This window comes from Mirounga leonina, unplaced genomic scaffold (genome assembly GCF_011800145.1).
Source record: "Mirounga leonina isolate KUSES-001 unplaced genomic scaffold, KU_Mleo_1.0 Mir_101609, whole genome shotgun sequence".
Taxonomy (NCBI): Eukaryota; Metazoa; Chordata; class Mammalia; order Carnivora; family Phocidae; genus Mirounga; species Mirounga leonina.
Window position 1 is genome coordinate 12,779,821 of NW_023270164.1, and position 13,854 is coordinate 12,793,674.

The 13,854-nt window shown below is 49.3% G+C and overlaps 1 protein-coding gene across 1 annotated transcript; it reads right to left on the reverse strand.

Annotated features, from left to right (window-relative positions):
* Window positions 1-215: 215 nt before the first annotated feature.
* On the reverse strand, window positions 216-13,795 carry GPKOW (G-patch domain and KOW motifs). The gene is made up of 12 exons (XM_035004512.1): window positions 13,352-13,795; window positions 8,366-8,791; window positions 7,222-7,376; window positions 6,998-7,122; window positions 4,956-5,065; window positions 3,944-4,157; window positions 3,383-3,515; window positions 2,545-2,671; window positions 2,222-2,345; window positions 2,061-2,130; window positions 1,438-1,523; window positions 216-1,341 (listed from the first exon to the last, which is right to left on the reverse strand). Exons 2-12 carry the CDS (start codon window positions 8,530-8,532, stop codon window positions 1,207-1,209), a joined length of 1,446 nt encoding a protein of 481 aa, XP_034860403.1. The 5' UTR covers window positions 8,533-8,791; window positions 13,352-13,795; the 3' UTR covers window positions 216-1,206.
* Between the last annotated feature and the right edge of the window lie 59 nt (window positions 13,796-13,854).

Sequence of the window (13,854 nt, forward strand, 5' to 3'; positions counted from 1 at the left end):
AAATAAATGAACAAACAAACAAACAAATAAGTAAGTAAGAAAGTAAGTAAGTCAGGGAGATGTGGTACACCATAGAGAAGGGAGTCAGTAACGTCGTAATAACATTGGTGAGTACACTTCGCGTGGTGGGCATGGCGTCACGTACAGAATTGTCAAATCACTATACTGTACACCTGAAACTAAGATAACATTGTATGTCAATTATACTTCAACAATTAAAAACAATTTTTAAAGATTTAATCAGAAAAAAAGAGTTGTAAGAATTTCAATGCGATAATTCAGTTATTTAAAAAAAAATTCTCCAGTGCTGTGCCATGTTCTGACAGGTCATGAATTTATACTGGGGGGTATAGATCTAGCTCATACACCATTTATTACATCAACAACTTAGTGACTGGGGATAATTTAGAAGCAATTGTGCCTAAAGCTCTGGCTTCCCTTGCTGCTTTTCTATCTCAGCCCATTAAATAGGAAAAAGTTTAAGGACTGACAATAACCTTTCTGAGAGTCCAGTTACCTGGAGGAATCAGAGAAATTCTACCCGGGACACACAAAACTTTTTTACCGTCAAGCCAAAGTTTGGAGCCTAAAATGGGGGCCCCCAAATTAACTGGCCGCTCTGGGAGGTAGCACAAACATAGCCTATTTGTGGGTAGAAGCCTCCCTTTCCTCTGGACTCTCGTCACTGGCGCGAGGTATCTGATCTGGGCCAAAAGTAAAAGCAGAGCCACTCACTCACTCAGAAAGTTGTGCAGAGAGGCGGCATTCCAGGCTCCGTAGTATCTGCTCAAGGGACACACTTCATGGCTTCGGTGTTCCAAGAATGAGCTTGTGAGCAGGTGGATCCTTTGACTTGTCTGTCAGCCCCTACAGGGCTGTGGGGCTGAAGCCCGGAATGGCTCCCACCTCAGTCAGCCCAGCTCCCACTTCCACTCAGCTCAGCACACATTTATGATCTCATCATTCTACTAAGTTTGGGAAATGATTTTTATTACACACTAACTTCTGGAAAATACTCAGTTCGTTTCGAGCCTCCCTTCTGGTCCGTCTATCTCGTGCCCTGTCCCTGTCCTTGTCCTGGAGCTGCAGTGCAAGCAGACGGCGGAATGGTGACCTCCCCACCTCTGCGAAGACAGGCTTTTCACACTGTACAGAGCCGGCAGCAGGCCGGGGATGGTGGGGTGGGGGTGGGAGTGGGGCCGCGGGTCAGTCTTCATCAGAGTCCCTGGGGCCCACGTACTGGCAGACAGCATCATAGTGAAGCTCCACCAGCTGATTCTCTCTCCGCAGCTGCACCAGAGCCCGGCTCCGTTCTGTGTCCCGGCCCAGCAGGTGGCCCACCTGGAGTAGTGGCGGGTAGAGTCAGCAAGGCCAACCCGGACGCTGGGACAGCCCCTGCATGGCCCCTGCCCACCCACACCCAGGTCTGAGACTCACCCTTCCAGCCTGTGGCCCCAGCACCACCATCACCCGGTTGCCCTCAACCTTGGGGACCAGGGTCTCCAGCATGCCTTCCTTTATGCCTGCAGATGAGGAAAGGGGAGTGAGTGAGGCCCTCGGCCAGGGCCAGCCCACCCAGGGTCCTGTCAGAAGGCCTTTCCTGTATTGCCCAGAGCCACCCTGCACCCTGTTGACAGGTAGGGGTCCCAGCACCCCATTTCACAGGCAAGGACACCTAAGGAGCAGTTCCTAGAAATAACGATAAGAAAGGGAGCACTTATGCACAAAGATGGTGGGTGATGGCAACTGATCCCGTTTACTATGGGCGTGTCACCTGCCTGCCCTGCATGGGGAGTTCCGTACACATCCGTACGAGGCCCAGTCCTCAGAGGGAGAAAGAGCTCATTTTTATGCCAGTACTCGCTCACGGGGAAAGAGGGGCTGAGATAATCACCATCACAGAAGCGCCTCAGGTTCTGTCAGAAGATTCTGGGCCTTGCAAAATACCTGAACTCTGCCCAACCTCCCAGCCTTTGCCCACGCCAGCCACTTGGTCGAAGACAGCCTTCCCACTCGGCCTCCGGGATGGTGACGACCCAGTGGTCATCCCTCACACTCACCTTCCAGGATCCGGCCTTCGTCTGTCCTACACACACAGGTATCTGGGCTGAGGACATCTTCAATCGTCATCTGGGTAGAGGGCCAGGGGGTGTGAGAACGTTAGAGTTACGGGGGCCTAGTCCCTGGGGGCGGAGGGGGCACCAGGTTGCAGGGTTCCCACCTTGGTGTTGTAATACTGGCCGCCCTTGTGCTGCCTGTCCACAAAGCGCACGCGCAGGTCCCTGTGCAACCAGTGCTGGCTCCGGGGGCCGGCCTTCTCACTCTTGGCTGCAGGCTCCTCCTGTCTGTGGAAAGGGGCCAATGCGAGGCTTAGCTGCTCAGACGCACGTTCCGGTCCCCCCACCTCTGCGGCTGTGACACGCACCCAGAATGCCGTCCCCAGTTCCTTCTATGTGCCTGCCTTGCCCCGGAAGCCTTCTCTGACTGCTAGAACGCTTCCACAGCCTTGCCTTCTCCCCCTATCCCAGATGCCCAGGGTCCCACCGGTCAGGAAGGTGTTTCCGCTTCCTCTCTGAGTCCTCCCACCGGCCGGAAAGGTCCTGATCCGGGAGGGCCTTCCATGACGAGGCTGTTCCGTTCTGTTGCCCTGGGGAAGTTTTGCTCATCTGGCCTGTGCAAGAGTGTGTGGAGAACCAGGAAGGAGCCTCAGTGTGCCATTCTCTGACCTGGCAGGCTACACCTCGGCCTCGGGCCACCTCCCACCTGGCTCAGTGTCCCCTCCCACCATCACAACTTTGCTGGTGCCATTAGAATGCTCTCCCCTTCCCCTCAACTGCTGGGGCTTCCTTCAGGATGCCTTCCTTAGCCACTCCAGCATGTGCTGATGGTACTGATCTGAGGCAACCACCTAGTGTGGGCTAGGGAAATCCGAGAGCTCTGTCAGCACCAATCTCCCATCTGCCAAACTGCCCCCATCCTGCTGCCATGCCTGGATTGCCTTCCTCCTTGGTCATGGCCTAGTCCCAGGTGCCCTCACATTCTAGAAGAAGAGAGGCTCATCACCTTGAACAGACAGACTTCCTGAGGATAGGCATAGGTTTCTATACCTGTTTTTTCTCTCTCAGAAAGAGGCTAAAGCCCCAGGGTAACTAGATCAATTTTTCTTCAGACTGAAAAAACCATTTATCTTCGCTCTCACCCCCTGACCTCTGACCAGATGACACACCTGCCAGGCAGACCGCGGCCCTTCCCCTCTGTGCATCCGACACCCCCCCCCCCCCGCCCCGCCGCCCCCCCCCCCCCGCCCCCGCCCGAGACAGGCTCTAGTGCCCCGCCTGGAATGCTTCTCCAACTCTCCCAGCAAGGTGGGAGGCTCACTCACTGAGATCCAAGCAGTTCTTGTCAAACTCCTGCTGGGAAACAGGCCGCAGGCAGTACTCACTAACAGTCACCATGCGGTTCCCCACGGCCAGGCGAACCACGGCCCGAACATTGTCAGGATCGAGGCCTTCTACCTGAAGTGTTGGGGGGAAGAAGTTAGGCAGGGGTTGAGAGGACTAAACCCACATTCCTAGGACCAAGCTATCCACTCTTACCTCCAATAGGCCTGACCCCTGTGTCTCCCCCACCAGACTGGCCCAAGGTCTGGGACTGGGCCTGGTCCATGTGTCTCCCCTACCAGACTGTGTGCCTTGGATATATTTTAAAGAATTTAAGTCTCAGGAACATGTGGCATATGGCATTCTCTCTCTCTCAGTTGGAAACTGAGGCCCAGAAAGGCCCAGCAAGTGGTTCTGAGTTACCGAGTGAGGCAGCAAGCCAGGCAGGCCTGAAAGACAAGGACTCCCATCCAGGCTTTCCATCAATTCCTCCTCCCTCTGACCCCTCACATCAATCTTCTCTGCTGCCGGTCTTGGGCTCTAGGCCTAGGGTGGTTCCTTACCTTCCCGTAGAGGCCTCGGTGAGGGCCGGAAAGAACCACCACAGCCCCTCCAGGCACCAGTCCTCGAGGCTGGTCTTCCTTATCCTTCTCTTGCTCCTCATCTGGCTTTGGTTGGTGGTGGGGGCCAGTGGAGACCAGGGCCTGGACCTCATTCAGGTTGGCGCCCAGCCCTAGCCCCTTTGGCCTCAGTAAGTTGACACGGGGCTTCACCACTCTGCAGGGAGCACAGTATAGGAGCTTGTTGGGCCAGGGATACGGGGAGGGTGTGTGGGTGTGTGTGTGTGTGTGTGTGTGTGTGTGCAAGTCTTCAGTGTCCCCACTACCACCACCCAAATCCCACCCTGTCAACATGTCAAGAATATCCTTCCTGATTTCACATTAGGACTGTTTTTGATCTATAGAAATAGCAATTTCATTTGGTCCAACCTAATAACACACTGGATATACCATCTTTTACATATTATCTACAGTGGCATCTAAAGCAGATCCCTATAATCAAATACCCTAATATTTCTACAGGGGAAATCGTACAAATATTCACGCCAAGCAGGAGAAATCAACCAATTCAGGTCATGTTTGGCTACTAAGTGGTTTATGAAAAAAATGGTTTTCAGAATTCTTGGGAGTTGAAAACGGAGAAGGGATCCTAAGTCTGAGTGATAACAGCAAATGTCTCGTCTATGTTTATTTGGGGCCAGGGCCTGCTGTAAGTGCTTTATGTGCATAATTTCATGTAATTCTGCAACAGACCTGGGAAATCAGTATTATCACTATCCCCATTTTGCAGATGAGGAAGGTGATGCTCAGAAAGGTAACCTATACATAAACGGGTTCCCGTTACAGAGTTTCAAAGGGCAAACAGGAAACTGAAACAGTAGTGGAAAGGCTTACTGAATTACTTAGGGTGGTGACATGCCTTCTCCCTGCCTGGATGGTTCTGGACAGGCGGTAACTCATGGGGGTCTTGTTCACTGCCCTGTCTGCTGCCCCCTGCCCCTACCCTAGAACTCACTGATTGAAGGTGCGGCCAATGCCCTCGCCAGGTTTCCAGCCCATGCCTCGTAACATGGCCAGCCCATAGGCCTCTACGGGGACTGCCTCGTAATCAGCTTCCTCCGGCACCTACAGGTTCAGCAGAGAAAGGATGGTCAGGCTGGGCCCATGGTGGGCCCTCAGAAGCACGTTTACTAACCCAGCGGATGACCCTCAGTGCTTCTTTTCCAGTAAGCTCAAGGTCAGTTTTGATTTCCTCTTGCTGTCCCTCACTTTAGTCCTCCACATTGTCCTTCAACAAATAATTATAAAGCACCTATTCTGTGCCAGGTACTGACCTAGCTGATGAGGGTAAAGCAGTGACCAAAACAGACAAAACCCCCCGATCCTGCCCTGTGGGGCTGACATTCTAGTTGTAGAGACACAGAATAAAAAAAATACATAAAACAGGGTATGTCAGGTAGTGGTAAGTTATATGAAGAAAAATAAAGCAGATTGAGGGGATGCAGAGGGATGGAGAAGGGAATATCACTGAGTTGGTATCTGAGCAGAGACCAGAAAGAGATGACAGAGGGAGCCATAAGGATGTGAGAAGGACGGGTAGTCCAAGCAGAGAGAACAGTATGAGCAAAGGCCCTGAGGCAGGACAAGTTTGGTATGTGGGAAGAGCATCATGAAAGTCAACCTGACTGAAAAAGAGATGTGGAGGCAGAGAGGGGCGGTGAGAGATTAATCAGGAGGTCTGGGCTGGAGCTGCAGGAGGGCGGCCACCAAAAGGGGGCCCATGAGGAAGTTACTGCAACAGTCCAGATGAGAGATGCTGGTGGCTCAGACCAGAGTGGTAGGTAGATGCTGGTGAAAAGTGGTCAGATTCTGGATGTATTCTGCAAAGGGAGATGACAGGATTTTGCTGAAAGCCTGCATAAGGTGTATGAAACAAAGAGGGGAGTCAAGAGTGACTCTAAGGTTTTTAGGCTGAGTGAGAGGAAGGATGGATGCAACTGTGACCCACTGAGATGCTGAAGGCTGGGGAAGGAGAGGAAATGAGAGAAATGAGGCCAAAGTGGGAACAGGATGGAAAGTGAAGTGAAGGTCTTTTTTTAAGATGAAAGAAACCAGAAGACAGCTGAAGGCCAATGAGAACAGTTCAGTCGAAAGAGAAGACGGTCTTGGGGCGGTAGGAGAACTAGGCCCCAAAGAAGCATTGCTAAAAAAATTGTGAATTAAGCGGTGAAAAGTGGGGTCCGTGGGTATGAAAGACAGACTTGGTTGCTTCTGTAGACACACCCCTCACTTCCCCTGTTATTTATCATTTCCCATCCTCACTCCCTTGATTCCTTTTTATCCCCCCCTCAATTCTTTATATTCACTTTAGACACACTGCAGGTTGCTTCACTGATGGACCCACACCACACTGACTCCCTGCCACCGTGCCACTGCTCCGGTTGTTGCTGCCATTAGTCCTCACCCTGATCTTCCCTCACTCACTAAACCCGACCTGTCCTTCCAGGCCTCACTCCTACCACTCTGGTCTGAGTGGCCATCATTTCCAGCCTGTGCTACTGGTCTCCTTGCTTCCGCCTTTGCTGACTACTCTGTTCTGCTTACAGTAGCCAGAGAGATCCTGTCAAATCTTAAGGCTTGACCCCTCTCCGCTCAGAACCCTCTCATGGCTCTCATCTGGTCCACAAGGCCCTGCTTAGTTTAGCCCCTGCCACTTCTGACTTCGTCTCCCCCTCCTCCTCTTCACTCATTCCACTCTAGTTACACTGGTCTCCTTGGTGTTCCTTAAACATTCCAGGCTGAGTCTACCCTCAGGATCTTTGCATTTCCTGTTCCCTTAGCTCCTCATCTTACTCAGATAATCCCAGAATGCAAGTGTTTTCCACACCTCAGTATCTGGATTCATTCGTTAATGCTTCCAAAAAAGGACAGAGGGAGAAAGGGATAGGCAGCAGGCCTCTAATACACACACAGATTTTCCCTGCTGTGTGCAGAGAGGCAAGCCTGGCAGACAGGGCAAAGGGAGGCTGGGGTAGGAGGAGTTAGGGGCCAGCTCACTGTCTCAGCCCGGGGTTCGCTGTCTGCCCCTTCCCCGTTAGGGATGCATCCTTTCTGGATCATGGGGATAGCAAGCGTGGGGTCGACACCCGAATTCTCTCTCTCCTCCAGGGACTTCTTGGAGTCTAAGGAAGAATGGGAGGGAGCAATGAGGTCCCACCCTATCCTTCCATTTTCCTCCCCCTCTTCCTTCACTGGGGCAAGGCAAAGAGGGGATCACTCACCCTCAATGAGCTCCTTCACAGCCTGGGACAGCACCCCATCCACCAAGGCCTCAGTATTTGTGGATGGCCCAGGGGCCTGGGTCGGTGGCTGCCTGCGATGGCCATTCTTGATCAAAGGGATGACGAGTTCCTTGGGGGTTTCTGAGGGCTTCACACTGATATGGACACAGCGGCATGAAGTTGGGAGAGGAGCATGGTCAGTGGGTTCTGAGCCACACTCCTCCCTTCAGAGAAAACGAAAGGGCCAAACTCACCCCCCACCCCAGATGGACCACACTGTCTGCTCTCCTGTCAGGTCTCTAATGGTGCTTTGTTTGTTTGTTTGTTTTTAAAGATTTTATTTATTTATTTGAGAGAGAGACAGTGAGAGAGGGAACACAAGTAGGAGGAGTGGGAGAGGGAGAAGCAGGCTTCCCGCCGAGCAGGGAGCCCGATGTGGAGCTCAATCCCGGGACCCCGGAACCATGACCTGAGCAGAAAGCAGACGTCTAACCAACTGAGCCACCCAGGCGCCCCTAATGGTGCTTTCTTTGGATTCTCTCCCTCACCCCCAACTCTTAAATGTCAGTGCCTTTGAGGAATCAACCTTCAGTCCTGGACCCTCTGCTCATCCCAAGACCCACATCCATGGCCTTCACAATGACTCACAAATCACCATCTTCAGCCCAGACTCTCCCCAGATCCAGGGTTCACATCAATCTCCTGGATGGTTGATTTTCTTCTGGAAGCCTCTCCCTCTGACTCTCCTTTCTGAACTAAGCTGATGATGGTCTCCCCCAACCCGAATCTGCCACTCCACCCCGTTCCCCATACTAGTGAAGCTCCACCGCTTCAGCTGAGACACTAGGGGTCCTGTCATTCTTCACTCCTTCCCTTCTCTCAGAACGCACACACCTCAGGGTCCTCAAGTCCTAAAGACGCACCCTCTCAGGAATACATCCTCTTTTCTCAAACGCCACGGCTGTCAGGCCCAATTTCCCCACCTCTCCTGTTCCACACTCCCGCCTTCTCGCCTCCACGAGTTTTCCCAGGCTGTGCTTCAGGCGTTCCAGACCACCGCCACCAAGACAATCAACTCAGATTCCACCCTCCCGCTTGCACCCACCGAACCGAATTCCAAGGGATGAAAGACCCGGCGCTTCACCTTTGCAGCTCCCTCCCTTCCACGGTCTTTAAGAAATCCTTCTCCTCTGGAGCCGCACCCGCGTCGTCCGCGAGCCGTCTCCGGGCAGATGTGCGACTGAAGCTGAACGAAATTGGGGCAGCGGAGGCTCCTGCCGGCCGCAAAGAACCCTCTTCAGCATCCGCCATCTTGCCCCTCTTTCCCAGGCGAGTGCGCTGCTTGCTGGGAAGTTTAGTTTGGGTTCAGTTTGAGCGGGGCCAGACAACGAGCGCTAGAACTACCTTTCCCATAGAACACTGCGGCATCGGCGGGCGAAGGTGAAAAAAAGGGGCCTTAGGAAGTAATTGTCGCTCTTTTCACTTCATAGGAGTGCGTTGCGCCAAGCATAAAGGGAAATGTAGTTCTTGGGTGAGGTAGGTGTGGCAGAGGTGGATTCGTTCTTCCTTCCTATAGGAGGTCAACAAGTATTTATTAATTACCTACTGTGTGCACGTTACTGTGCCCTACTGGTATGGGAAATGTAGATAAAATACACCATTAAGAAAAAAATCTGTGAGTGCCAGTTGTGTACAATAACAAATAGACATTTAAATGGTGCCTACCGGGCGCCTGGGTGGCTCAGTTGGTTAAGCGACTGCCTTTGGCTCAGGTCATGATCCTGGAGTCCCGGGATCGAGTCCCGCATCGGGCTCCTTGCTCAGCGAGGAGTCTGCTTCTTCCTCTGACCCTCCCCACCTCATGCTTTCTCTCTCTCTCAAATAAATAAATAAAATCTTTAAAAAATAATAATAATAAAAAAAATAAATGGTGCCTACCGATGCCAGATTTAATACACAACAAGCTCTGGATTCAAATATTATTAAAATAGACATCCTCCTTTCTAGAGGCTGATAGTCCAGTGGGGAACAATAACACTTAAACAGGTATTTTATATATATATATATACACACAGTTGACCCTTGAACAATGCAGGGGTTGGAGGGCCAATCCCCTGCCCCCACAGTTGAAAATTTGCGTGTAACTTTTGACTCCCCCAAAACTTAACTACTAACACCCTACCATTGACCGGAAACTAATGATAACATAAACAGTAGATTAACACATGTTTTGTTTCTTACATGTAGTATTATTTTTGTTTTGGGAGGTTTTTTGTTGTTGTTTTGGTTTGTGTTTTTTTTTAAGATTTTTTAAATTTATTCATTTGAGACACAGAGATACAGAGAGAGAGAGAGAGAGAGAGAGAGCATGAGCAGGTGGAGAGGCAGAGGGAGAGGGAGAAGCAGGCTCCCCGCTGAGCCAGGAGCCCAATGCGGGGCTTGATTCCAGGACCCTGGAATCATGACCTGAGCCGAAGGCAGACGCCCAACCATCTGAGCCACCCAGGCGCCCCTGTTGTTTTGTTTTTAAGTAGGCTCCACACCCAGCGTGCAGCCCAGTGTAGAGCCTGAACTCACAACCCTGAGATCAAGACATGAGCTGAGGGCGCCTGGGTGCTCAGCTCGTTGAGCGTCTGCCTTCAGCTCAGGCCATGATCCCAGGGTCCTGGGATCAAGTCCCACATTGGGCTCCCTGCTCAACGGGGAGTCTGCTTCTCCCTCTCCCTCGCCCCCCATACCTGTCATGTTCTCTCTCTCTCTCAAATAAATAAATAAAATAAAATTACGAGGAAGAGAAAATACATTTATAGTACTATACTGTATTTATTGGGAAAAATCCTGGTATAAATGGACCCATGCAGTTCAAACCCATGTTGTTCAAGGGTAAACTGTAGTTCCTACTGTTACCCAAAACTGGGTTCGCCTCTTGATGGATATGGAGCCAAAAGACACATCCAAGCAAAGAATAGGAAAAGATAAGGTTTTACTTGCCACGAGTGAAGGAGACTACTGGAGATATTTCCCAAAGCAGTGTCTCCTTCAACAACAAAAAGTGGGTGAGTTTTAAACTAAAGGTGCATATATATTCATGGAAGGGCTTGCAAAATAGGGAATTCAGCATGGAATTGGGGCAAAAGTCATCTTAAGGGGACTGAACCCAGGTCTTAAGTTAATTGAAGACACGAGAGCTGGCAAGGGTCAGCATCATCAATTCTCTGGCTCCAAATGGTCCAGTATTTGAGTGCTCAAAGGGGCTTAAATCCTGCAAAGATGACTCAAGTGTCAATCTTTACTTTTGAATCAGCACTGGGAGTTTTACCATGATTTATTGTCCCTGATATACTTAGGCTATCTCCTGGCCTGATAATGTCTGTTTGTTCTCACATTCTTTTGTTTCCTTCAAATCATTATATACTGAGGTCTATTCTGCAATTTCAACGCATCTCAGGAAGTTCTGCAAGAAATGTGCTTTCGGTAAGTAGTGCTGGTCAGGCATAGATTACAAGATGATCAGGGGCCTAAAGTGACTTTTCTCATGTCATGAAAGCTATGCCTCATCTTTCTTTTTCCAGGGATCCCTAACTATTTCTGCTTATACTACCAGCATTAAATATGCTGGTGTGAGAGCGAGGTTCTAAGGCTTTGAAAGATTAATGGGACAGATTCCTCTTGTGTAGGACCATAAAGAGATAGGGAAAATGAAGGGGCCCCATGAAGGGCTGCTTTTTTGCCCATTTTCCTGCTTCTATTCTTGCTAGGACCAGCACACTTGCCTTACATATTCCTTGTAATACAAATAATGTATGTTCTCTTTGTAAGGATCAAGGAGTTAATGATTTCTTTGGAGTCTTCCAGCACAATAGATAACTTTTTATTTTGTAAAAGATTTTATTTATTTATTTGACAGAGAGAGACACAGTGAGAGAGGAAACACAAGCAGGGAGAATGGGAGAGGGAGAAGCAGGCTTCCCGCTGAGCAGGGAGCCCGACGCGGGACTCGATCCCAGGACCCTGGGATCATGACCTGAGCCGAAGGCAGACGCTTAACGACTGAGCCACCCAGGTACCCTACAATAGATAACTTCTAAGAAATGACTAGGTGAGGCCATCATGTGTATATTCCAGACCACCAGAGCTAGACATCTTGATGCCAAGACTCCCTAACTCCAAGGAATTAGTGACTTATGGAGGACACCTGGACCTTTTTAGTTCTGACCAGTTTCTGGGTGCCTGAGAGGACACTTATATCAGACCACAATCCTCAATAAAAGCCCCAGACCCAAGCAAAAACAAAACACTTTCCTTTCCTTTCTGAGTCTCCCAGACACTGTATCTGCACTCTCTCTATATCTTCAGTAAACTCTGCTCTTACTTCCTCTTGGCTCACATTTGATTTCTATCCTGTATGAAGCCAAGGACTCTCTTGGCTGGTCCTGCGGGACCCCCTCTGGGTCCTTAGACCCAGCCTGCCTACATCATTAAGAGCTTGTAAATCAGAAGACTGATACTTAAATAGTCACCAGAAAGAATACTAGATATCTGCCAACAATTCATCCCAAGGAAATCATTAAAGATGTGTGAAAGGATTTTTTTTAAGTTTATTTAAGAAATTTCTATACTCGGGGCGCCTGGCTGGCTCAGTTGGTGGAGCACGCGACTCTTAGATCTCAGAGTGGTGAGTTCGAGCCCCATGTTGGGTGTAGAGATTACTTAAAAAAATAAAATCTTTAGGGCTGCCTGAATGGTTCAGTTGGTTGAGCATCTGGCTCTTGATTTTCGCTTGGGTTGTGATCTCAGGGTTGTGAGATCGAGCTCTGCATGGGTTGCACGCTCCAGCGCGCAGTCTGCTTGGCATTCTCTCTCTCTCCCTCTCCCTCAGCCCCTCCCCCAGCTTGTGCACTCTCTAAACAAATAAACAGATAAATAAAATCTTTTTAAAAAATAAAAAAATAAAATCTTAAAAAAAAGAGAAATCTCTACACCCAACGTGAAGCTCGAACTCATCACCCTGAGATGAGGAGTCACATGCTCCTCTGACTGAGCCAGCCAGGTGCCCCACAAAAAGATTTTTTTTTAAAGATTTATTTATTTATGCGATGCCTGGGTGGCTCAGTCAGTTAAGTGTCTGCCTTTGGCTCGGGTCATGATCCCAGGGTCCTGGGATTGAGTCTGCTTCTCCCTCTGCCTGCCGCTCCCCCTGCTTGTGCTCTCTCTCTCTCTCTGACAAATAAATAAAAATTTTAAAAAAGGTTTATTTGTTTATTTTAGAGAGGCAGGGGAAGGGCAGAGGAAGAGGGAGAGATAGAATCTCAAGCAGACTCCCCAACAACTGGGGAGTCCGACTTTAGGCTCAAGCCCCCGAACCCCAGATCGTGACCTGAACTGAAATCGAGTCAGCTGCTTAACCTACTGAGCCACCCAGGTGCCCCAAAAAAGATTTTTATATGAGATTCATCATAGTATTATTTATTGTAGCAAAACATTGAAGACCACTTAAATAAACAACAGAAGGGGACGGGATAAATGAATTATAGCACATTCCTTGGATGGAACACACATACTAGAAACTTTAAATGTGAAGCTATAAATATACTTAAATGAAAGTGGGACATAGTCAAAATGTTTGGAAAGTAGAATAATATGGTGGGTCAGAGAGCGATCTTGAAAACAGGAAGCACAATAATCAAACTCGTGGCCATGTTTCCAGGCTTAGAGGCCCTGGGCATCCTTAAAGATACACAGCAGATAAAGACTACAAAGCAGCTTTTATAAATGTCAATCTAAATAAAGAGGCAAACTGAGGCAAGCTCAAAAAGATGAGTTTATTTGGGAATATCAGAGAAATTGCCATTCTTACACCCAAACTGTAGCAAGCTACAGATGAGTCCCAAATTCCAATTCCTCTATTTCCAAATAAACTCATCATTGTGAGCTTGCCTCAGTTTACCTCTTTTTTTTTTTATAGATTTTATTTATTTGAGAGAGAGGGAGAACACAGAGGGAGAGGGAGAAGCTGACTCCCGCTGAGCAGTGAGTCCAATGCCGGGCTGGATCCCAGGACTCTGGGATCATGACCCGAGCAGAAGACAGACGCTTAACTGACTGAGCCACCCAGGTGCCCCAAGTTTACCTCTTTATTTAGGTTAATATTCCTTGGAGTCAGAAGTGGGATCCAAAGGAGATGACCCCCGAAGAATGATGATCCAGGGAATCAAGTGACGTACCCACACGGAGCCCCCTGCACTAATCACGTCTGTGAGTCACGGTCTACTTCCCAGTTTGGTGAGTCTCTTTTAGGATTCTGAATTTCCTCCCTTCGGTTCAGCTTTCCAACTTCATTCAGGATCTGTTTAAGACATTTTTTTTTTTTTTTTTTTGGTCATACTCCTCTTAGTGAGTACTAGTTTGTTTGGTGAGTACTCCTTTGTTTTATTATTGGGAGCACATCAGAATTTTGGTATAATTCCTTTGGAATTCTTGGGAGTGTTAAAAAGAAAGCCATAGGCCCAAAGTGAAGTCTTTTGTCCTCAGGACAGCCAACAAAGAATTCATTGCAAAGCCCCCTTCTTAACTAATCCTAGTCCCGGCTATTCGAATACACCTCCAGACCATCCTATAGTCCTCTAAGAACGC